Source organism: Anguilla anguilla, chromosome 2 (assembly GCF_013347855.1).
Source record: "Anguilla anguilla isolate fAngAng1 chromosome 2, fAngAng1.pri, whole genome shotgun sequence".
NCBI lineage: Eukaryota > Metazoa > Chordata > Actinopteri > Anguilliformes > Anguillidae > Anguilla > Anguilla anguilla.
The window spans coordinates 67802193-67828073 of NC_049202.1; the positions used below are offsets into that span (position 1 = coordinate 67802193).

General features: G+C 42.7%; 1 protein-coding gene and 1 long non-coding RNA gene across 6 annotated transcripts; one reads left to right on the forward strand and one right to left on the reverse strand.

The window, feature by feature from the left end:
- Positions 1-18: 18 nt before the first annotated feature.
- slc44a2 (solute carrier family 44 member 2) lies at positions 19-24050 on the reverse strand. Of its 4 annotated transcripts, none has more exons than XM_035406646.1 (22): positions 23865-24046; positions 14111-14159; positions 13921-13994; positions 13281-13362; positions 12885-12969; positions 12391-12507; positions 12173-12233; positions 11589-11715; positions 11017-11100; positions 10725-10837; positions 9948-10079; positions 8234-8333; positions 7286-7378; positions 6581-6665; positions 5918-6180; positions 5535-5629; positions 4880-4983; positions 4587-4660; positions 4397-4467; positions 4224-4312; positions 3835-3919; positions 19-1206 (listed from the first exon to the last, which is right to left on the reverse strand). In XM_035406646.1, the coding sequence occupies exons 1-22, from the start codon at positions 23899-23901 to the stop codon at positions 1103-1105; spliced, it is 2124 nt and encodes a 707-aa protein (XP_035262537.1). In that variant the 5' UTR covers positions 23902-24046; the 3' UTR covers positions 19-1102. The 4 variants fall into 4 exon arrangements, with proteins under 4 accessions (XP_035262537.1, XP_035262538.1, XP_035262534.1 ...); XM_035406647.1 differs by lacking the exon at positions 23865-24046 and adding an exon at positions 15864-16150; XM_035406643.1 differs by lacking the exon at positions 19-1206 and adding an exon at positions 1644-2807 and having other exon boundaries at positions 23865-24050.
- On the forward strand, positions 16533-21387 carry LOC118221520. 2 transcript variants are annotated; one of them, XR_004764126.1, is made up of 4 exons: positions 16533-16930; positions 18358-18467; positions 20753-20902; positions 21347-21387. It is a non-coding gene; the product is annotated as an uncharacterized LOC118221520 (long non-coding RNA). The 2 variants fall into 2 exon arrangements; XR_004764125.1 differs by lacking the exon at positions 21347-21387 and having other exon boundaries at positions 20753-21308.
- Positions 24051-25881: the final 1831 nt, after the last annotated feature.

Here is a 25881-nt window from a genome sequence, read left to right on the forward strand (position 1 = left end):
GAAATATGTAGAACAGAGCCAGGTATAATACTTTTTACTTCAAATTTTACATTTACAAGTTTTACAGTGTAAATTAGAACAGATGGAAAAACAAATCACAACACAAATAGTTTTTTTTTTTTTTAATTAAAAAGCAAAACAGTTTCTGCAGTGGAACTACTATGCCACTACAAGCTCAATAGACTAGATCAGCACTGCCCAACTCCAGTTCCTGCAGAGTGTGTCTGCAGGTTTTTCCTCCAATTCTGCATTAGATCACTTGATATCACTAATTACTTTACCTCCTTGGTTCAGGAAGTAAGATCATTAGTGAAATCAGGTGGTGTAGTGGACGGTTGGAGCAAATACCTGTAGGCACTGTGTCCCACAGGACCTGGATTTGAGTTGAGCTGAACTAGATTCAATGCAGAAACTAATAAGAAAAAAATCAGGTTGAGCAAATTGTGTGGTAAGTTCGTCGCTTATATGAAAACAGACATAAATGGACCCCCATACATTATGTGAAAGCTAATACGCACATATCATAAAACATTAATATAAATAGCCAAAATGTAAAAAATAAAAAAGCTACTTACTAAAACAATATTTCAGAATTAACAGGACATTTTAATAATGCAATAGTACATTTACATCAGTGGTTCCCAGTCCTGTTCCTGGAGATCTACCGTCCTACAGGTTTTCACAGGTTTTCATTCAACAGCGAGAGATCTTGAGCTGCTAATTCGTAGAATTCGTAGAAACATTTTTTTATCCTTACAACCATGCAACAGCATCTAAAAATCTATTTATAAGTCACAACTTTGTCTTGATAATGTTCATTTTGTTAGTAATCTGGCAGGGAGGTAAACTCCCTATGATTCATTTTGCAACAGATAAAGAAGTTGATTTATATTGTTGCGTATTATAATGCGTCCTTATTTATACCTTTGGGGAGTCTGTAACAGAAATTTCTCTCTCTCTGTAGCCTTTTAACAAAGCAGCACAAAACTCTGTGTTTCAGGGATGCTCCTCTATACAGACATGGGAGTTGAACACAGTAGACCACAGCTGTGCCCAGTGCAGTCTCTCCTCACTCAGTCCATTCCCCTCGCTCGTGCCCAGGCTACTTGGAGCTCTTTCCCTCATTGCCCTTCATAATTTTGAGCAGATTCTCAGACATGAAGTATGGCCTCTCTGTGCTGCCGTCATTCCTCTCCAAATCCTCCACTGCGGATCGGGGGCGGAGCAAGGGAAAGGAGGTGTGAGCCATAGAGCAAAGGAAGAGAAATGGCAAATGGTCAAAATGTGAGCAGACACAATAAAACATTTGTCAGTGAGCTGATAAATGAACTCAAGAGCCCTGGACTATTTTATTAAAAAGCATCCTCATAATTCATACAGTACCATACAGATGAAAAAAACTCAACATATACTACCTGCCATTCACAGAAAGCCTACAGTCTACAGGTGTACCAGAATTAATTATTCCATACAGAGTGCACCGCACCCTACTTTGTTAATTGACCTTTAACTTACCAGAAAGGCATCCACTAAAGCCAATTTGAGTTACCCTTGGATTAACATGGTAATACCCTTATACAGAACCTGTTTCCCTCTGCAGCTCTCACCATCCAGGAAAGAACACAGAAAGAACGTACAGGAAAGAATATACAAAGGCAGATTTAATAGTAAGCAAGAAAGGCCTTGGTACGAGCATGCGATACAGAGAAAGACAGGCAGGAAGGCAGCACCTCTGGCGACAGGGCCGGTGGATTTACAGTCAAAGTTCACACGGAAACACAAAATAAACCATATCTAACATGTGAAGACAATCAGGTATTGTATTTTTCTTCAAATGCATTCACTAGGAGCTACAACACGGACAAATCAATCAAAGTAACAAATAATATATACATACAGTATCAAAGTCTGTTACCATTTGGCTTTTGCTGGTATCAGTGTAAACTGACAGTAATGCGCGTTGTTAGTTTTCAACTGTAAACATTAATAGAAGTAGCTGTGTTGCATTTGTTTTTAAATACGATCACTACAATAATAAAAATGGACAATAGAGGTTAGGCACACGGTTAATTCTGCATCACAACTACTACTCTTTTACACATCCTCAATACGAAACAGTGCCTTCTAAAGCCAGTACAGTTAAGGTCCCAAATATTAAAGCATTTCGTCAGTGGAGCCTACACCGCTACCCCACCGAGAAACCAAACTGAGCCACACCCCAATAGATAACTGAATTCTGACCACACCTCTCCATCCTTGATTTTTCCTGGCATTGCCACAATACTTTTCTATCAACTTGATTCGTCGGTCATCCCTACGATTATCCTGCAACTATATCTTTTCCTGGGACGTCTCATTTGTCATCTTTGTAGGTTCCTCCAGGTTTGTCTCCACTGGTGTCGCCTGAGCTAGCTCTGCAGGTGATTCCTTAGTCGTCTCAACAGGTGTCTCCTGAGGTGTCTCAACAGGTGTCTCCCCAGGCTTCTCAGCAGGTTTCTCCTGTGCTACCTCCGCTGGTTTCTCCTGAGGTACGTCTGTTTGTTGAGGTGTCCCCAGCGGTGCTTCCTCTATGGTCTCCAAGATGGTCTCCTGGGCATTCTCTTCCTCATTCTCTCGCATTTGCAACAGCTGGTGCTTCAGCTTGATTTCTTCCACCATCTCCCGCTGTTGTGGTTCAGATTGCATTTCTTGTAGATCTGGTTCGTCCTTGCTCCCCACTGACTTGGACCCACAGAGGATCTCATGGAGTTCCGGATCCATGAAGTAGGGCCTTTCAGTTGACCCGTCGTTTCTCTCCAAGTCCTCGCCTTGTATGTGTGTTCATGTATGTATGTGTGTGTGTGTTTGTGCATAATGTGTTAGTAGGGTTAATGAGTTATTGGGTTAATGCAAGGCAGAACACAACAGAACAGAAACAAGGAAGGAGCAAGGGATAATGAAGGGCAAATGATGGGAATCGTGAGATGTGAAATTAGGAGGAAAAAAGACAAAAAGGAGAGAGTAGTCAGAAACAAAGCCAGCAAAAGCAACCATATGTAATCCAGATTCTAATTCACATAGCCAATTTTGGGATGCAAATAGTTCCTTGGCTAGAAAGAGATCCAGTTATGCAGGACAACCCATTTTACAGTATCAGAACCTGAGATCTGTGTTTCCACTGAATTTCCTTTAACAGAGTTATTCCCAACTGACCCTCCCACTGCCAGGCTCGACCAATCATAGGTAATCAAGAGGCATTACGTTTCCTTAACAGAAAAGAAGACAATCCGCCACCACCAAACGCAGAAAAGAAACAGTTATTATTGAAGTGTATTGAAATGTTTGAACGTTAGGCAGCTAAAATGTACATGTAAAAGATTTTATATGACTACAAACTTGTCATTTCCTGGAATGTTCACTGTCTATTAGTAAAGACTCAACAATGTCTCACCAATATAGTCAATGTTTTACTAATGGTAATCTGACTTACAGTTTAGAAAAGAGTGTTTTTAATGACAAAAAATCTGAGAAGGAAATATCTGTTTTAAGAGAGGTTATATTAAACATTCTCTGAACCTATGAGCAGAGAATACTTACATAGGCTGACTTAATCTGATGATAACCTCTTAAAACAGATATTTCCTTCTCAGATTTTTCTTGGAAGTTGTCTACCATCTTAATCATTTTAAAACGAACCTGACAGATTTAGCGACAGAAGCAGCAACTCTGCCACAGGTTTCTTGTAGTTAACAAAAAAAAAATGTTACTGGGCTTAGGGCCACAGAACTCGCCCTTCTGAAAGTGGTGTGTATGTTTAAGATGGAAAAAACTGTACAGTGTGTGTTGTTTACTCACAGAAACAGAGGAAGAGTGTGTCCACACACATGGCATACACGCTGAAGAAGCCATGCGCGATGAGGTAGGCGCCAATCGCCACAGTCTGAGGAGAAACCAACATAGCATCATCCTGTGAGCCATTATGTTCACTGTATATTTAACTATTCACGTATCAAGATAATCAGTAACACACGCACGCACAAACACAAACACACACATGCACCAGTCTCCGCTGGCATTACATGACTTTTGCAGGGACTTCAGAGTGGTGTTGTTTGGCCCTGCTACTGAAACAGGCTAGAAATCCATCAGAAGGCTAGCGGGCCACCCCACAGACCCACCCCGGTTTGCCCGTAGCACACAATTCTGGAATAGGAACAGCCATGAAAATGATCGTTATGGCTCACCACAATTGGGACCCAGTAATAGTTGAGAGTGGGGGCCTGTTCTTCAATGGCACTTATCCTCCCAGAAAAGAAGATGAATGCCATGATTCCTGGACAACCGAGACAGAAACAGAGGAACTGTCAGAGAAATTTTTAAAAATGGTCCAACTTCCTGTTCATTGACCACCACTTACCCACAATCCCAACAATCAGAAGCTTGCCAAGAAACAGCAGAAAGTCTGTAACTTTGTCCAGAACCGCCACCCTACAGAGACAAAAGCAGCTGTGTGTCACCCTGGTCATATTGTGCTGGGAGAAGAATTATGACCGGATCTGGAATATACCTGAATATACCCCACACAGAGCCCAGCTTTCAGCTCTCACCTAAGGAAGTTCCTCATCAGGAGGAAAAAGGCATCCCTGGCAGACGTGCAGAAGTTTTTCCCATAAATCGCGATCTAGAGGAAGGACATGGTAGAACATGACATAGGATACAGAGTGTGGCAACTGTTGCTCACAAAATTAACTATTAAAATAGCTAGTCATCAATTAACAGCAAGACTGCCACATCTGACCTTGTGTGCCTTCACTAATCACCCATTATTGTTTAATTAATAACGTGACACAATTGCTGTTGGCCTCAGCTCATAAACACTCAGGCAAACAGACACACGCACCATGATGTAGGCGTTTCTGTTCAGGAACTTGATGAATTTTTCCAGACACCAGAAGCAACACTTCAGACAGGTCAGCATAAACTTTGCACACTTGTTCTGGGCTCCTGAGAATGAAATTAAAATAATACATAAATTGAACATATTAAATATTATATTATAAGAATTCAATTAAAAATGTCACATGAATCAAGTATTTCTGTGATATTGGCTAATGTATTAATGACTTTCTTTTTCAAATTAAGTGTCGAAACTATAAACAATGTTAAAATTTCATGTTTTGTAACTTTATATTTTAAGTCTCTTATCACACCTTGTTCAGGCATAGAACAGTTTGCTATTATTATCTGAATGTACATCAAAAAAACAAGTAATATTAAGTATATAAAGTAACATAGCTGACATACTTAAGAACACTGACTTCATAACCAACAATCTGCACAGGCAAATGTTTCATTTAGTCAGAAGTCGTTTCACTTCTATTTTGAGGAAACGGGCAGACATGTTCTGTGCAAGACAAAACATGCATACAGCAAAGCCTGATGCGGAAGCCAAAAGACCGACAGAAACTGCTGACTGTACAAGTCAGCCGGGGATCTGTAATTCACAGCTTTGATTAGCTCTGCAGCGAGAGATGCCTCGTGTTCATCTCCCTCACCTTTGAGCTTTTGGTCCAGGTACTCCAGCACGACCCTGATCACCTGCACAATGGAGAGGATGAGGGACCCGAAAGCCAGGGAGCCAGTGTGGTACCTGTGGAGGGTCAGAGGAAGGCAAGGACAGAGAGGGAGGGAGAGAAAGAGGAAATAAAGATGGAGGGAGAAGTCTCCCATGTGTTATTGAACTACAGTCAAATGCAATATAACCTACATGCATACACACACACACGCACATGCACACACAAACACAAGCGCACACGCACACACACACACACGCACACATATGCACGCGCACACACACACATGCACACACAAACACACGCGCACACACACACACACACACACACACTATTAAGGCGATGCTCTCAGGTAAATGAGGTACCTGAGGGCCCGCCCCAGGGAGGACAGGACGGGGTTTGCCGGAATGTCGTTGGGCTTCTTGAAGGCCCAGTAGTAGGAGGCAAAGGCCCCCGCAAGAGTGACCTGTCCCAGCGCGGTGACAAAGTTGGCGCACCAAAAGAAGAGGAAGACATTGTACAGCTGCAGGAAAATGAGGAACTTGTGATATTTGGTCTCTCCTCCGTAGAAGGCAAACAGGCATTCAGCGCCTGGACACGCATCCGTGATGTTGGACTGGCTGAATTTCTGGTGGAGTGAGGGACACAGACAGTTGAGTCAGGATGGATAATAATAATAATAATAGTTTTCTTTTTATAGCACATTTAATACAGAACGCAGCTCAACAGTGCTTAACAGGAATAATAAAAAGCAAAGGAAGACAGGGAAAAACACAACGATCATAGTCAATTATACAAGATAAAAAAATAAAGATTAAGAAAGAGAATAAAAAATATTCACAAAATATTAAAATGAAAAATTAATGTATAAAACATTAAAATGAAAAACAACAAAATGAAAAATAAAGCGTGAATAAGCAATAAAACGGCTGAATGAAGGAATCAATTGACTGGAAAAGTTGGGTAACATCAGTTTCATTAAATAGCCCCTATTTCCTGTCGTAAGCACTGCCAACCACATGACTTACCTCGGGATCGCAAGTGTGCATAGAGTAGTTACATTCTGTCTGGTTGACCACTTTATAAACCTGCTCTTTAGACGTGGATAGGAACCTGAGCACGACACTTAAGGAACCTAAAATGGCACACAATGTATCTGGGACCAATTCAAATTAATTGCAGTTATTCAAAAAAAGACAGCAGCCTTTAGCTATACTCTTCATAAATTCTTTACTTATTGACTTATCACCAGAACTGGGTCAAATACATATTTGTTTTGGATTCAAACACTTTTCTTTGTTCTATTGATCTTGCCTAGTGTAATTGGGCCTGCCAATTATGACCAGAAGGCGGGGTTTGCATTTTTTTAGAGCATTTCATTGGTTCCAATACACCAGACAAGATCAGTAAAGCGTAGAATAGTATTTGAATCCAAAACAATTGCGTATTTGACCCAGGTGTGCTAATCACAGTGCAGTACACTGCACTGGAAAAATTCCTCAAACTGAAAAAAGGTAAGATTACTACATATGAATGCCACTGCTGTTACATGATACAGACTACACAATTCACATAGTATTTCTGTATATATTTGCACAACAGATATTATTGCTGTAAGACTAATCATGTCATTGCCAACAGCAAGAATAGACTAGTGCGATTAGTTGTTTCTTCTACTCTTCATACAAATTCATATGTGAGTTCATCTGAAGGTCAGAGGTCAGAAAGGATACACTGCAGTAATGGCCCAGTAGGCAATGACCAGGCTCAACATGACAAAGGTCAGCAGAGGGTAAAACAGCGAGGACATCACATGGCCAATGGTCCTATAATACAGTATAATATGTTTAATTAAGAGTTATCAGGCATTTTAAATGAGCATTTAAACATATTCATTGCTTTATCTATATCCCCCACCAAAAACACAATCCTAAAGCCTGCCACCAGTCCTCACATCAGAGCTTCATAACATCATAACAGCATTAACTCCATTAATTCCACTGTCACCTATGCCTGGGTCTGTGTCATCAGTGCTGGTGACCTGCTCTGTTAAATATACAGGGCTGTTCACACTGCCTGACCTGCTCTGTTAAATATACAGGGCTGTTCACACTGCCTGACCTGCTCTGTTAAATATACAGGGCTGTTCACACTGCCTGACCTGCTCTGTTAAATATACAGGGCTGTTCACACTGCCTGACCTGCTCTGTTAAATATACAGGGATGTTCACACTGCCTGACCTGCTCTGTTAAATATACAGGGCTGTTCACACTGCCTGACCTGCTCTGTTAAATATACAGGGCTGTTCACACTGCCTGACCTGCTCTGTTAAATATACAGGGCTGTTCACACTGCCTGACCTGCTCTGTTAAATATACAGGGCTGTTCACACTGCCTGACCTGCTCTGTTAAATATACAGGGCTGTTCACACTGCCTGACCTGCTCTGTTAAATATACAGGGCTGTTCACACTGCCTGACCTGCTCTGTTAAATATACAGGGCTGTTCACACTGCCTGACCTGCTCTGTTAAATATACAGGGCTGTTCACACTGCCTGACCTGCTCTGTTAAATATACAGGGCTGTTCACACTGCCTGACCTGCTCTGTTAAATATACAGGGCTGTTCACACTGCCTGACCTGCTCTGTTAAATATACAGGGCTGTTCACACTGCCTGACCTGCTGGCCTCCTTAATGAGGGCAATGGCGATGACGATTCTTTTCCTGAGGAAGATGAGCAGCAGGATGACGACCACCTCCACAATGCACAGAATTATCACTGTGAGAAGAAGAAATGGGGGGGGGGGGGTTATATTCACCGCAATGCATATTTCACTTATTATTAGCATTATCCATTACTGCCAGTATTAAAGTGCGGCGGCTGCGTGACACCAGCTTTCACAGCTCCAGCACAAAATGGAGACATCAGACTGCGTTTAGGGTGCAAAATTATTTATAGATATACGGAGCATTTGGGGGGGGGGGGGATACACCCAAAACCATGCAATGTTATTCTCGTCCAATGTTCGCCGAGCTGATTCTCCTGCCTCCAGCGCTCGTGAAAAGTGAGAAAAGCAGAAGCTCTTTTAAAATCTGTGAATTCTTAGCTGCTGTGTTGTTTCAACGCTCTCTCACATCCGCAAATGGCCCAGAAACATTTGAAAACGAGTCTGGCGAAAACGAATCGCATCATTAAGACCCGATGACCGGTGAAATTATTTCTAGCAGAGCTGGACCCCGTGAGTCTGTGGGGCCCTAGGCCAGATCTTGAAAATGGACCCCCAAATAATATATAATAAAAATGATAAACAAAAGAAAACGTCACACGGGTGCCCCTTAACCACACCAGGGCTCTGGGTGTTCGTCTACATGGCCTAATGGACAGGCTGGCTCTGCTACCTAGCTAGGGAAAATTAAATAGCTTTCAAGCTCAGGCGTTCAGAATCAAGGCCTTTCCGTGAGCAACGTCTGGAGTTTGAGACTGCTGTCGAGTCTAATGTTAGCGTACAGTAGCTCAGCGTCACGACGATATTACACACACACAATGACATGCTGGTTTAACTGTAGGATGGTAAAGCCTTGCTTCCTAGTTTTATGTGGCTTTCTTTCATGTCGTTTGGTATTATAATGTTATTGTTACTGTAGGAAAGCATAGCGTTTTTTTTTTTTTTTTTTTAAATAAGCAGGTAAACACCAGATGCTACACATTATGGCTGTTACTGGAAAATGCTAATGCACTGGCAGTAAATTTACATGTAGACCTGCGTTAGCTTGTTTGTAGCAACTGACCAACGCATTAAACGATAAACCTATCAGCCAGAGCGTGGATTCATCAACATCACGCTCTAAGGGTCGGTAACCTGCTTGAACTTTTTAATGCTTTTCATTGGGTGGAAAAATTGAAATAAATATTAAGAAGACAATCAATTGTCTCCTCTGGGGAATATAACCACAATTTGTTTCCCAGATGTTTAATTTTACCCATCAGCCTTAGTGCATATGCATTTCTCTGAGTTCTGATGCCACATAACATAAATGTGGAAGTATAGTTTGCAGACACATGCACATGAACTGCCTTGCGCAATTTATCGCCACTGGCTGCAAGTGCAGAAAAGATAACTCAGAGTATTTTTTACGGCCATGGATAAGCAGAACTGCATTTACACAAAGACACAGCTGCCAGAGACGACTTTCTAGTGACAGGGGAAGAAACACTACCAAAACCCGCAGTCTGCTGCACTATGCAATACCGTACATACTGAGATACAAGCATGGATTTCAATCAACTCTTTTCCACAGTCGTCACAAAATATGCATATCTCATAGTGTCAGCCTTTGGAAACGATCTCCATGCCGTTATGAATGTGACTGAGCGGTGTAGCGTGAGACTCACGGAACACCAGCCAGGTTTGCTTAATGTGCAGATAGACAGAGACATCGGTCAGAAGCCCCAGTTCCGTGATGGTGACGTCGGCTCCAGGTTCTCCCCTCAGTCTGCTGTACGCCACGGCGCAATATAAGATCCCTGCAGTGTGTAAGAGAGCAGTAAATCAGGGATGTCCTGGAGGGGGGGGGGGGGGGGGGGCAGGGAGACCAGTCAGCACATCAGGGGCGACATAGCTCAGGAGGTCAGAGCGGTTGTCTGGCAGTCGGAGGGTTGCTGGTTCGATCCCCCACCCTGGGCGTGTCAAAGTGTCCCTGAGCAAGACACCTAACCCCTAATTGCTCCCAATGAGCCGATTGGTACCTTGCATGGCAGCCTTTCACCGTTGGTGTGTGAGTGTGTGTCTGAATTGGTGAATGAGAGGCATCAATTGTAAAGTGCTTTGGATAAAAGCGCTATATAAATGCAGTCCATTTACCATTTACCATCATAAACCACAGCATAATCACAAGATATATACTGTTGTAACTGGGCTGTGCCAGCTGTGCTCCTTCTGCATTTTTAGCTACTGTTTTCATATGATAATTGATCTCTCTGTCACTGAATGTACACTGACTGAGCATGTCTGTGGTTTATCAATCTCTATTGATCATCACTGTATGTATTGTGGCAGCATGTGAGTTCAGCATCTTGTCCAGTTTAATGTCTCTGAATGCCATGACTGTTTGTTGTCCTTACTGACCCCCTCATTGACTTGACTTGACTTAAGAGGAAGAGATTTCGTACCGGATCCGATGACCAGGATGACGAGGACGATCATGATCCAGACCATGATTCCTGCGAGGTAGCGGAGGAGGACGACGAAGATGAGACTGATGACCATGGCTATCACCAGACCCCTGAACCGAGCCGTACAGAGACAGAGAGAGATAGAAGAAACGGGTATAAGGATTTCACACTGAACCACACACTAGGTTGCCATTAGCTAAACGTCACTGAGGGGCACAGCCAAGGATGTGAGCTGGGGGGAGTTCCGAGACAGTGAGACTGGCCAGACCGCTCTGGGTGAAGCACTCACAGCAGAATCCAGTGCCAGGACTGTGTGTAATCCTCAAAGATGTTCATGGCCACTTGACGCACTTCCGAAAGTCTGTTAGCATTCCTAAAGAGGGACAAGAACCATAAGCGCCAAATGTTTATGCTGAGATCGCATCAAGTGACATAAAGCTACATTCAATACACTCCCATCCAAGGGTTTGTTTTTTTTTATTATTAAGGGATCAATAAATGTCTACCTTCGGTATGCAATTAAGTGGAACTTTACTTTCACTTTGAAAAAAGTTCATTGACTTTTCCTGAGCAATGCTTCCACATCATTACATTACATTACATTAAAGGCATTTGGCAGACGCTCTTATCCAGAGCGACGTACAACAAAGTGTATAACCACAACCAGGCACAAGTGTGTTGAAAACCCTAGTGGGAAGCACAGTTCCAAGTTCAGGGAACGACCGCGTAGTTTAACTTGGACCCTGTAGGTTAATCTGATTGACACAAACAAAAACAGCAACAAAGCAGTCTATGCAAATAATACAAGCCACTCTGGCGCTAGCATACAGTAACGCAAGCAAAGACAGGTTCGGGACTAACTTTGCCGCCGCCAGGAGATCGGTAGCGGTTATCGCCTTGTTGTCTTCATCTTTGAACGTGACGTTGTTCCCCTCGACGGACACTTTGCCATTCTTTGAGGAGAGGGCAGGAAGACACCGGTGAGCATCTGTTGGCAGAGAAGAAGCCCCTCAGCGGCCATTCTACAAACCTCAGCGATCATGCACTGCATGCGGCAGGAAGAGACAGAGACCATAGAGATTAGGGGGGCTAGGTCCTGAACTAGACAAGAGGGAAGAGGTGAAAATACACAGAAGGATGAAAAAGGTTGAAATACACACACACACACACACACACACACACGCACGCACGCACACGCAAATGCACACATGCACACATACACACACACACACGCAAATGCACACACGCACACACACGTGATAGGTAAATACTCTATGCTGCTTTCGATTAATGCGAAAGCATGGGAAGCCACAACAGGCCAAGGATTTCTTTGGAGTACCCAGAAAATAGTGGCAAAGGGTTTGGAGAGTGTTCTAGAGAGAGAGAGAGAGAGAGAGAGATGAATGAAAGGCTGTAAGGCTGAGGAGACAGAGGAGAGAGCTCACATGGTCGGCTGGGGATGAGCATGGCCGGGCACAGGGGCTCCCTCAGGAGTTGAGGAACACTCTGAGATGCACAGGAATACGGAACACCATTAAAGGACATCCAGGACAAGCTATTCACCCAACCCTCCAGCAACTCATCCAGCATCATAACCAACACTGTTCTGACCTGGAGAGATCCATTTTCTTTTTCTTTCCCATTGGAATTTTCTGATGCTCACCAGCAGATGAATGTCTGTTCCTTCCTTGCAGAACGGTTTGTACTCGTCCATGGCTTCCTTGCTCAGTTTGGCTGTCACCAGGGTCATGTATTTAGTAGGACACTTCTCCACACACAGCTGACCAGGAATACAGAGAAATGTGAGAGAGAGGGACAAACCACCTGATTTCATTACTGGAATACACTGAACAAAAGGTGATTACACGCCATGGCTGAATGGTTTGTTGAGAAGGAATCCTTCATGACGTAATGACCAGAACATCAGGAAAAAGGTAAAGAAGAAGGGCAATAACAAAGAAGAAGTCTTGAATGCAGATAGAAAAGAATAAATGAAGCACAGGGGGTGGATGGAAACGACAGAGCAGAAGCAGAGTAAGAGTTTGACATGAAAAAGGGAGGAACAAGGGCAATAAGAAAAAAGAAGAAGACTTGAATGCAGACAGAAAAGAGTAAATGAAGCACATGAGGACAGCAGGAGTAGAGGAAGAGTCTGACCTGTATGGTGGGACACTGGAACTCCAGGAGCACCAAAGGGCTGGCGCACTTCACGATGTTGAAGTAGAACAAGTACGGCTTCTTCCTGCCGAAAAAAAAAGCGGAGGAACACAATCAGCATCAGGAAATGGTGGGAACCTGGCAAAGCCACCATCATTGCAGTGGAATCGTGAGAAACAGGCAGATACAATCAATACCATTTCCAGGATGGGGGGGGGGGGGGGTCGGTCAAGGGGATGGGGGAGAATAGAAAGGAAAGGGAGAGATGATAAAGAGCAAGAGACAAAACACATTTTGGGAATCAAGTAGGGAAAAAACGGGGGAACCTATTTACTACAGTGCTACACCATCATTTTGGCAATCAACAGACAGCACGGAGAGGAGGTCAACACTTACTCCAGGTTGGGTGACCGTCCACAGAACTGACCCTTGCTGTCAGTGGGGTAGATCACCTTTTGAGGATCACCATGAGACCAGGCTGAGGGACAGGGTGGTGGGGCATCATTACTCGACATTTAACAGCAATATCTGTCTTCACCGCCTACACGCCATCCCCATTACTTCCACTAATCTACATTAGGCTGTGGCGTTCAGGTAAAAATGTGCTCCCTGTGCTCCATCTATTCAAGAGCAGCATTTAGCAGCAGCCATACGGCACACAGGAGAAGTCCGTTGTGTCAAAGAACAAACCTCCATTGCACACAGATGATGGAAGCGGTTCCTCGCTCCCCAGTTCATTTCTACATAGTTTTGGATAATCCAATAATTGTTTCGCACTGCTGCCAATAAAACATTCATTTATCTTTTTTCCTTTATCCAGAAAGAAGAGACAAATATCATGGCTGGTACAATTCTGAGAAGAAATGCTGCGTATATTATTACCAGTAATTCATCAATTTGCAAACCCTCCAGATACAAAATATCAATACAGCAACATAAATATCAATTTTAAAATATATCACCGAGCTTCACTGTGATTTCTTACGTGGAATTTTCTGGCATCATATTTCTCCACCTAATGATATGAGCCACTTACCCAGAATTCCCACGGCAAAGTAGCCCACGATGGCCACAATGAACAGAATGCAGCAGATGATGTCAGTGCAGCCTCTGTGAGATAGAAAACAGGCAGGGGATAAGAACATTAAGAGCGAACACAGACTCTTCTGTCTTTTAGAATATGCCAATATCAATAATTATAAGGATAAAAATCACCACCCGCTCACCTGTTATAAATAGGGCCTTTAAAGGTGGGGTCAAACCTCCTTAGTTCACCTGTACAAAAAAAATTGAAGAATTTTTAGAATTCTAAAAATTAAGGTTGAAGTCCGTCAGATAGATCCCTGGGGCTTACTGCTCATTGTACATGGTTAACACACCGTTCACAAATAAAATGAGTGATAAGCTGGGTTCAAGTGTATGCATCTATAAGTTTGTACATGTGTGTGTGTGCGTGTGCATGTATGCATGAGTGTGCACACACACCTGTGCCGGCAAATGCGACATTGCATTTCCAAGTAAAAAGCAAGCCAACGCGTAAACACGCTGTGTGTAGCAAAGAGGGTCTCACAATGTGGCAGACACACCAAACAAACAGCAAAACCTCTCCCCAGTGTCCCAGTACCATCTGAGCTACAGGGAACCATGGCAACGCTGCTCAGCAACCACACGAGAGGCAACCTCGCAGACCAATGCGGATTTATTTGCTCTTTATTGCTCTTCTGTAGAATTGGACTGTTACCCATAACGATGAAACGTATAACACTGGCATACTCACAAGAAACTACTTTCAGTACAAGCAGAGGCACAATAAAAACGATGGTTCGGTTTATAGCGCAAGGCAGAGTCACAGAGCTGTCAACTGCAAAAAAGAAAATATAGGCTATTCAGTGTGCAGGCCACCCACAGTAGAGCTCTGATATAGAACCACTGTTGAGATGATTGGTAAGACACAGTTTAGCCTACGCATCAAAGCCTCCATTCCATCCCAAGGAGTTCAACAAAATTATGTTTTCTTTCTGAACCACAAGCCTCTCATGCTACCAGAAGCCACATGGCGTAACCCCAACCCCCAACTAACCCACACCCACAAAGCACAGGGCTTCCTGAAACACAGGAACTGACCTGAAAAACAGTTTCCCACGCAACCGCGCACATAGAAAGGTGGCGTAACATACACAACCTGACCAAGCTGTGCATATTTTTATACAGAAACGTTCAGAAGGAGAACAGTTAGCCTAACTTCCTGTCAAATGAGGAACAGCGTCCCACAAAAAAATTTTTTTGGCTTTACTCATCTAAAGTGTTATGAACTACAACAGGCTCACTTTGTTGCTGGAACATTAATACAAGAGCATTCATTAACACGGATAGGTGAGAATTTTCGCCACCCAACGTGGCTAGAGCGTGCTCAGAGAGCCCGCACACGCATCTGAAATGTGCGCCTACACCAAACGGCAGCAACGGAAAATGAAACCTGCCCGCGAAAGACTTCCTTGGTGTCGCCGTCGGTTTAAACTCATTCCTAATTCTAAACACCAGACGCACGGTCAATTGTGCACTACATTTCTAGATGAATGGCTTCTGCGATGAACAGCCGGTCTATTGTATGACTTTATTTAATAAGCTAGTCGCGCTGAAAACGACAGCAAAAGGCAGACAATGGAAAATGAACGTGCAGGCCTAACACCCCCATCTCCACCCTTGGCGAGGACATATTTACACCCACTGCTCCCCGGGCACTTCCCCTGCTCACTCTATTATTAATCAATATCAATATGCAGAGAATACGCAGAACGTCATTCCGTGGTGTCAATATTAAAAATGAACTTTGAACTGACGTGCTTTGCACGGCGACGCCCTCTGTTCTTATCAAAACTACGGCGCCACAACATCCAGTTTACGCTGCCAGCAATAACACAGAGGAACTCAAAAACGAAACTAGAAAAAAAAACAAAGAAAAACAGGAGCAAAATGTACCATATTTTCCATAATGTTCTTCTTCCTCCTTTGCCATCGTTAAACATCAACCGCTTTAACGGCCTGGCGATGCGCGGCGGTGCGCGGCGGGGTGTCTGTCTTTCAGCCAAACGCGCTTCTTTTCCTCGCTCAGACGCACTTCCTCGCTACGCGAATGCAAACTGAAAGTCGAGCCACCGCCCGTGCTGCCTTCCGGTGCTATCCTTTGTGTTGTAGCTTTTTAACCCCTTTATCTCACACCCCCCCCAGACAGTCTCAGCCGCCCTTTTTCGGCGTCTCCAATGGCAGCAGGTCACACGCCGGAAAGCGATGGGTAAGTGGTTGAACACAGCCACTTGTTTTCCCTTCATGAAGACCCTCCCACACACTCCCCAAAAGGCTCAGCACACGTAAACTACACACACTCGTTGGTACAGAGCCGTGCGGTACAGTGTTCAGATTTCAGTAATTTAACCTGAAATTAACAGAAAATTTTATTATCCGTGTACGTTTAGCACTATTTTCCGTGATCTTTTAACATGCTTAATGTTCGCTACATGTTTTGGCTTGGGGTGGGGAAACTGTAATTTGAAATGATTTGGAGCTACAGTAATCTGCTACGTAACTGACATCAATGAGACCAGAGGGAAGGTGGATAAACCGGTAATAATGCAAATAAACCCGGCAACAGACGGTTTTTTTTTACGTGAATATGCAAAAATGAAATAATTCAACAACAGTTTTGTACACATATTTTTTTATATATTGGGCACCCAACCTGGGACTGAGCAACTCCAATTCCCTCCATAAGTTGGAATGGCCAATCATTAGAACCCAGAAAACTACAGCGAAAACTACTCTCATAGAGTGGTGTCAGAGGAAGACCTGTCATATGTGGCTTTGACCTGCAGTCCATGGGTGCCTGATTGACCCGCGGAGGTCGCTAGAGAACAATGAAATGAGGACCCCCTAACCAGTCGACCCCTCCCACACCCTGGACAACGCAACCACCCCATTGCATGTTGCCCTACGGATCTACCAGCCACAGCCGCCACTGGCACAGAACGGATCCAACCTGAGACCCTGGGGTAAGTGACATACACTACCTATCCATTACATTCATTCATTACATTCATTTGGCAGACGCTTTTATCCAAAGCGACGTACAAAAGTACATTTTCATGATCGTAGACAACTGCTGAACACGGGTTCAGTAAGGTACAATTACTTATTTTGTACAGCTATTTCTAGCCAAAAACAATGAACACTATCCTGGTCTAACATCTGCAAAGCCAAACTAGGCAGAAGAATAAGCTACAGTATTAGGACAAATACAATTTACCAATTTACCAAGAACAATTTATCCAGCTAAGGTTGCTAGATGTCTGTTTTCTTTTTTTTACCAGGATGTCCGGTATTCAAGTTATTTGCGCATGTCCGGTTCCTGGTCCCGACCGGACAATGTAGATAACGCTGGTCCGAGCAATTGATGGGAGAAATTTAACCGATGGTGTCAAATGAAATCACACATCAGGGACTCGGTCGGGTACTCAGGAGTGAGCGGGCAGGGGTGAAGACGGAGGAGGAGACTTCTTTGATAGTACACACGGGCAAAAAAAAAAAAAAAAGTCCTGCATAGTGTGCCCTTAAGGTCAGTTTTCAATTACGCAGAATGTGGCAATTCACCCCAAGACTCCGACAGAGGCAGATGGTTTGTTTCACCACTAGCAGGACATGAGCCTTGACTGGTATCTCACTGAAGGAGGAACCTCTCGTTAGAATAATTGGTGGCACACACAGAGGGACCAGTAGAGAGTTAGAGTACAGTCCAGACGGGACAGCGCAAAGGCCTGGATTAGAGTCTGCGTCAGGCACTGGGTGAAAAATTAACAAGGCGCTGTGTAAAAAATTCTAAGCTGTGGACCACAGATACTGCCTTATCCGTGAAAGCCAACTTGTTATCAAGTGTCACACGAGGTCGCGCCAGTCCATTGCGTATGCTGCTTTCGCTTAAGTCGGGGGAGGGTAGAGAGACTGTAGCGCAGGAAGGGCGTAGGAGTCACAGCAGTTCTGCTTCGGAGAAGTTGAGTCACACAGTTTTAAATGTTGTTCAGGCATGCAACGCTGTGTGCCAAATAGTAAAGTTCTGCATGTGGGAAATAAAAACATTAGGCAGGATTACTTTATGGGAGGAACAAAATTGGAACGCGCTCAGTTTGAAAAAGACTTGGGAGTAATGGTTGATCAAAGCCTTTCTGGTTCTAGGCACTGTGCTGTAGCAGTAAAAAAAAAGGCCAACAAGATGCTGTATAGCCAAAAGTATTGAGTATAAATCCAAGGAAGTTATACTTTCTTATACAATACATTTGTTAGACCACACTTGGGAGTATTGTGTGCAATATGGCAAGCATTGTTGGGCTGAATGGCCTGTTCTCGTCATTATATTATGTTGTGTTATGTTATATTATGTTATGTTATGTTATGTTACGTTATGTTATGTTATGTTAAGTTATAGGTAAGAAAAGTCATGAGACGTAATGACAGAACCAGGAACAGATTCTGCATGGAGGGACAACAGGAAGGAAAAATACACTGATCCTAGGGTTCTTTCTACTGAAAGGCCATGTGAGTCTCACCACATCACCACATTATATCGAACCTTCAAACCCGACCTCGGTAAACATTACCGTACATACAAAAAATATTATTTAAAATGTAATCAGTACATTTAAATTTGATACATTTGGAAACCCAAATATATTTAATTCCTGAAAAAGTCCCCTAAAAGACAATAAATATGCCTCCAAAATTTTGATAGGATAGATAGGATAATTGACTATGGTGGAAGGGTGGTTATGCCAGTCATTATACAATTAAAACTTAAAGAACATAGTAAAATGCTTGTCTTATTCTGGACAGTATGACTGGGTAACACATACACAACATGGCCAAAAGCATGGCCACCCGACATCCAACATGTCATCCAAAATTATGTCCATTAATGTGGAGTTGGTCCACCCTTTGCTGCTATAAAGGCCTACACTCTTCTGGGGTGGCATTATACTAGATGTTGGAGCATTGATGCAGGTATCTGCTTCCATTCAGCCAGAAGAGCATTAGAGAGGCTGGGCACTGATTGAGTGAGGCCTGGCTCGCATTGGTTTCCAATTCATCCCAAAGGTGCTGGATGGGGTTGAGGTCAGGGCTCTGAACAGGCTAGTCAAGTTCTTCCATGCCATTCTCAGCAAAACCATTTCTATATGGACCTCGCTGTGTGCCCGGGGGCATTGTCATGTTGAAACAGGAAAGGGCCTTCCCCATACTGTTGCCAGAATGTTGGAAGCACAGAATCATCTAGAATGTCATTGCATAAATGTTTGCCTCCACTGGAACTAAGGGGCCTAGCCCAAACCATGGAAAACAGCCCCAGGCCAAGGGGTGTCCAGATACTTTAGGTCATATAGTGTATTTTATGTCTTCACTTTCGACATTTTGGTGTTTATGGGCGGGTTATCACCAGCCAAAGTGTAATTTCACTTCATCTTCTCGGCCAATGTGCTGTGTTTTTCCACTGTCTTCAGCCTCTGCCAACCATTGAATTAGCTCCTGTCTTCAATGAACAAGACTCAGCCAGACGTGAATACCTTGGGTCTTTTGGAAATCAGTCTAGGGTGCTACCAGGCTTGTGAGCCGATTACCAAGTAGATCAAGGAAAGTGCTTATTCATTCAGACTGCGAGAAGTCACATCCCTTTCCATAAACATTACCTAATAACAAGAAATGATTAAACTGTTCATGACACTTGTTTTTTTTTTTTGATGAAACATTTAAGAATCATCTTGCAAATTTTCCAATGACAAAGAGGTGCGCTTATTATACACTTTGAAGTGTCTCGACTTGTCGCCAAAAAAACCCAGTGCAATTTTTTCTTCCTCCCTATTCGCTATGTGGTGTGGGCTGCACTGACTCGCGTCCCTTTGAGATGTCATTTCCACAATACAAGAGCCAGTTAAAACAATAAATCTCTCTGATCCGGAGTCCCTGACTGTACTGTACTGCACTGCACTGTACTGTACTGGAGCCCAAAAAATCATGGGCGAAATACAGGCCCTTTTCAAACTGTCTCCCAGCTGACGCCCAGCCAGGCAGCAGGCTTCCGAGGAAACGATGAACAGCCCGGGTGGAGAAGAGCACAATCAAGCCAATGGCCGCCCTGGCCATTGGCTTGATTGTGCTGTTCTCCACCCGGGCTGTTCATCCTTTCCGAGCCATCAAAAGCCACGCCCAGCCGCAAGTTAATGTGTGGAAGCAGGATACGATAACAAACACAAACACTGAGGGATGGAAGTCTAAGGCAGCACCAGTGGGCACTGTGCTTCAGCGCTGGCAATATCACCACAGCCAAAGTCTCTTAATATGCTGTGTGCTCCACAGGGCAGCCCGCCCACTCATTCTCTTGTGATGCATTTTGCAGCATTGACACCAGAGACTGTAAAAAATAGATTGACACACACGTCGAATACTTGTAGACAAAATAGCATTAGCAGACTGTATACTGTAAATGGCAGCTATTGCGAAACCTGTCGATGTTTTGAGCATGTGTAAAGAGACAGCTTAAAATAGACAAGGATTTCCTGAGGGATTTTTTTTTTAGCATTCTCTTGCTCTTTCTTAAGAAAAGTTAAAAAATAAAAATAAATAAAAAGGAAACACTAGTTTGCCAAATTGCACTACAGAGCCTTCAGAAAGAAGCTGAGGTAGGCCAAGGCCTAATCAGCCACATACTGTATCATTACAGAGCTTCATGCTACAGCAGCTAATCTCTGGGCTTCATAATAGATTTTAATGGCAGTGTTACTAGACCTGTGTGTTTCTCAACAGTAATCCAAGCAATGCAACCTTGTTATTAGTGTTTCCAGGAGTAACACGTGTTCGCCAGCGAGACACTGTCCTGTCTCGACACAGAGGAGACTAAGAAGGGCGGAGCTGCTGAGGATGACATCACCGCTTCACCAAAATCTTCCCTAAAAGCTCAGAACAACCAGAAAGAACCAGCAACAGTAAGCTCCAATTCCCAACCTCCTACCCCCAAGACTGAAGTAGTAGCAGCAATGGTAGCAGCAGTAGTATTATTAGTAGACCTATTAGTAGACCTATAAGCATATTTTTTCTGCTGTTCATTAATTTAATTTTTGTTCTGTCAATGGGCCAATGTAGTCATTTGAGGCGGGCTGGTGTAAGCTTGCACTGGCCTACTCTACATTACTAAATGAAGCAAATCCACTTTAGGTTTAAGTGGTTCCAGTTGACGCAGGGTATTGCAACACTCAAGCAGAGAAAAGGATCTGCGAAACAGATGGGAATATATAGAGAAGGCCTGCATCCAATACTTTTATAGGCGGGTCAGCTTTCTGTGTGCAGCTTGACAGTTTCCTGAAATTCAAGTAAAAATAATGTCTCACTGAATATGTATTTGTGCTATGTTACATTACATTACATTACAGGCATTCAGCAGACACTCCTATCCAGAGCGACGTAGGCCTACAACAAGTGCATCAGTTCAAAGTGCAGAGGTGCAGAAAAACACACTAGAGTGAAGTAAAGATCGTAGTGCCAGAAGTGACCACAGATCAGGACTCCAACCCTGTAACCTAACAGTAACCTGTTCAGCAAATAAACAACAATCCTGCCAAGTACAAAACTAACAAGATCATGTGTCTATGTGTCTGTGGGGCTGCAACATAACAGAACCAAATACCCACACCATTCACAACTTGGCTTTATTTGACAAAGTAAAATGGCATAAACTTAAAAAAATGAAGAGGTACTGTTCTGGGTCTATGGCTATGGTTACATGGCCCTTTTGTCTTAAAGGCAAAATCAGATTATACAGCATATGGCTAAAATCGGCATTAGGTCTGACATTGACTACAATTTACAGAAGACGAAACAGTCAGGAGAGCCCTGTTAAAACAGCTTAAGCTCGTCTTGAAAGGGTGCAATATTGATTTGAAACAGATTATAATATGTTATATTAAAATGACACCAACCACATGCCCAGGAATTTGACATCTCAGGGTGCAGTATTGCCTACTTACTACAATAATATAGCTATTGGCTATTGCTGTAACTGTACAATATGTGGTATACTTTGTTGTGAAAATGACTAAACAGCTCTTGTGACTCCAGATTTTGACTCCACATGATCTTGGCAAGTGATTCAATAGCCATGAAGCGAAAAATCTGCCACAACAAACAAGAGTTGCCTGGACATACGGTATACCAAGTAAACCCATATCAGAAACCACCCCCCCCCCAGAAATGAGACAGAAATAAGGTCGTAAAAGGAAGTAAGAAACTTGAGGGGAAATGCTGAATATATGACAACTCCCATTGATCACAATGATGCTACTTTTTTTAAAGTTCAGTATATATATACGCACACACTACATTTCCAAAAGTATTAGGACACCCCTTCTAATAGTTTTCGGCTATTACAGCCACACCCATTGCTAACAGGATCATAAGATGAAGCACACAGCCATGCATTCTCATAGACAAACATTGGCAGTAGAATGGGTCATACTGAAGAGCTCAGTGACTTCCAACGTGGCACTGTCATAGGAGGCCACCTTTCCAACAAGTCAGTTTGCCAAATTTCTCCCCTGCTAGAGCTGCCCCGGTCAATTGTACGCGCTGTTCTTGTAAAATGGAAAAGCCTAGGAGCAACAACAGCTCAGTCGCAAAGCAGTAGGCCACACAAGCCCACAGCACGGGACTGCCGAGTGGTAAAGCATGAAGCGCGTAAAAATCCTCTGTCCTCAGGTTGCAACTGGAAACGTCAGCACAAGAACTGTTCGCCAAGAGCTTTGGTTTCGATGGCCGAGTCAGCCATACACAATATGACCATGCGCAATGCCAAGCGTTGGCTGGAGTGGTGCATAGTACACCGCCCATCAAAACACCTTTGGAATGAACTGGAATACCAACTGCGAGTATCAGTATCAGTGACATCCGACTGATACAGCTGTTTAGATCGAACAGACATTAAACGGGAACCGGAGAATAATTTAGTCTTGTGATGGACTTTCACCGGTATAGGTGGTAACGAAAAACATATTAATATAATCAAAAAATGAATTAAAGACTGTTTGTATCATATGACATGGAATTGTATTGAATTGTCTTAACTTTGAGTTAACTTAAGCTATTAAGACTGTTAGGTGTACGCCGCCCCACGTCAGTTTTTACCCCAAGCTCTGGTTTAAACGTAGCATTTCACTCTCGGTACTTTCCGTCAGATTGCTAGAAAATCGTATATCCCAGAATTTTCATTACAGCGACCCTAATCATAGCCAAGGGGCGCAGACTGTTTGTGTTAAAAAAAGATTAATCTATCTCTAGTCATATTTTCAGAATTGACTCAAATAAGAAAACCGTTAGGTATTTCCCCGCTCTCCCCCACATCTCGGAGGCGACTTCAAATTATTTTATTTTCGCTTTAGTGTTTTGCCCATTGAAATAACGGTAGGAGCAGGAAACATGGGAGGAGTTCCGGCAAGATCGCTATCAGGAATTATATTCGGGCGCCGTACCCCAACCCAGCCCTTAAAGTGTAACAGACTGGCACACAATCGTGTCGATAAAATACATTTACATTTTTCAAATAAAAAGAGCAAAAATTTAACCCCAAGAATTCCCAAACACATAGCCTACTGATCCTGTTTACTATACAAAGGCTTGGTTATGCTGGCACGGGACACGCTCGTTTCACTGCAGACTCTTGGTGTTTCGAACTAGAGCGATGTACAGCTTGTTGCCTTGGTAATGCCCCGTGGGACGATGTTAAAAGATTTTATTTATTTGTCTTGACTAATGGTAGCTAGCAGGATAATTTTTATTTTAGATATAGTAAAGAGATGTGACCACCACACAGCTGTCCCCACCCTCTCGTGATCATTGCTTCCCTACGAAAGGAAGGCAGGGATAATAAGAAAACATTACAAAATCAATCAATCTTACCATATTTCGAGTCGGGGCTTTTCTCCTCGAGATCCATGTTAGAGTTTATTTTTAAATTTCAAAAGCTAAACTGAGGAGATGACAGATCAAATATCTTAAAAAATGGAGAAGACCACTACGGTAGGTAGCCTACGTTGCCATTTATGCTTTTTACTGACCGCTAGGCGTCTTCGAAATAAAGGCTAGACTACCGACACAAAAAATACATTCCATCGCTCGAACAGACCAATTGGAAATTTAAAAACATGACTGACGGCCGTGCAGACATATCAAGGATTAGATAGGCGGGCCTTTATGAATGATTTCCCTACTCTTAGCATATACGGTATAAAAATAAGACTGAGTCTTACACTGTTTTGGATTACAGTGGAGACTGGAGAACTTTGAGGAGGAACCATAGACTGTTGAACACGATTAAACTTGTACCCGAGTGTTGAAATGAGCGTCTGTAGCCTACGTGTAGCAACCACAGGGAAATGTTGCTATTAAAGATTATTGTTATGCTTTATGAGGTCTACAGGTACAATATGATATGAATTACTGGTTGTTGGCTATAATAGCTGTATTTCTGCTCTGTTCGGCCATTCCACTTGATTCTCATTCGCTGTGTTTGGGCTGTTCTCTATTCAGTGTTATTGTTGTTGCTTCTGTAATTTCTGTATAACGTATTTGGCAATGATTACATTGATGGTCGGTAAGGATATGATTCTGTCAAAATGCATTGCAATTATGTGGTAAAACGTTACAAAATTGTTTCCTTGTTTTAATGTTCTGTCTTCATAGGTATTTCTATTAGGAGCCAGGGATCTATGCCTACCACTATAGGAATCAGACAAAATGTATCTATTACAAAATGTAAACAACTTAAAAATTAACTTTCACATTGAAGCACAAATTGACAAAGATGTGAGTTCAACTAAACACCCAGAACAGTTACTTGGAAGTGTAACGTAGCTGCCTCACTCTTCACATTTGCAGTTCTGTCTGGGTTTATACAACACAGATTGTAATGCTATTTGTTGAAAGGAATTACCTCCATTGAGTAGCATTGGCTTAAGTGCTGGACATTTCAGTTTTCACACTCACAGCATTTCTTATTCATATTATGTTGCTGCTGGGCGATAGAAGAATGCAACAGAACAGTAACATCACTGTTTTGTTGTTTTGACATTTGTAACTGTTTTTATTTTGTTTGTTTGTTTAGTTTTGTTTCGTTTTTTGTAGGTAGATCTGTTCAATTTGCGTGCAAAAGAAGAATTGTAACAAATGCTCTAATACAGTAATCACAAGCACTATGATTTGTGTGGCTGTTTATTAGTTATATATAATTAACTACGTCAGAAAAAGATTGGTGACTGGTGAATCAGATTATAATGATTTGTCCCATAAGGAATCCCTGAGAAGTTGGGTGACAATACTGCTCTGTCTGCCAAGCTGTTAGAGAAAGAGCAAGAAACAGACACGCTCATGCAGTCACAGGCTGTTTGTTGAATTTTTAATGATGGAATGTGGCTGACTGCCCAAACCTGCAGGAAACTGTTCATTAATTTGTCATGTATATGTGCAAATTATTTACTTAATCTGCAGCACAGAATTCTAATGTAAGGTTTGTCTTAAACCTAATTAAAATATATGATATATTCAAATAAGTCATATTATCAAAATCATAAATAGCATATATATTGAAATAGCAATATATTGAATATATATGTGTACATAAAAATATATACAGTATATTATGTGTTGCGAGTAAGGGAGTTGGGGTGCTGGCCACTAGGGGGCATCACTGACCCCATACGAAGGTATGGCCACATCTCTGATGCTTTGTAATCGCTACAGCTGTGGCTCATAATCTAATCACTGCCCTTAATAAAAGGCCTGGTTCGCAGGCCTAAAGGGGGAGAGCTTTTTGGATGGCCATGGAGCTGAGCGATGCACTGGGTGGTAGAATTTTATTTATTTATTTATTTATTTATTTTTTTTAATTTTTTTTTTTTTTTGTTTGTGTGGTTTTTGT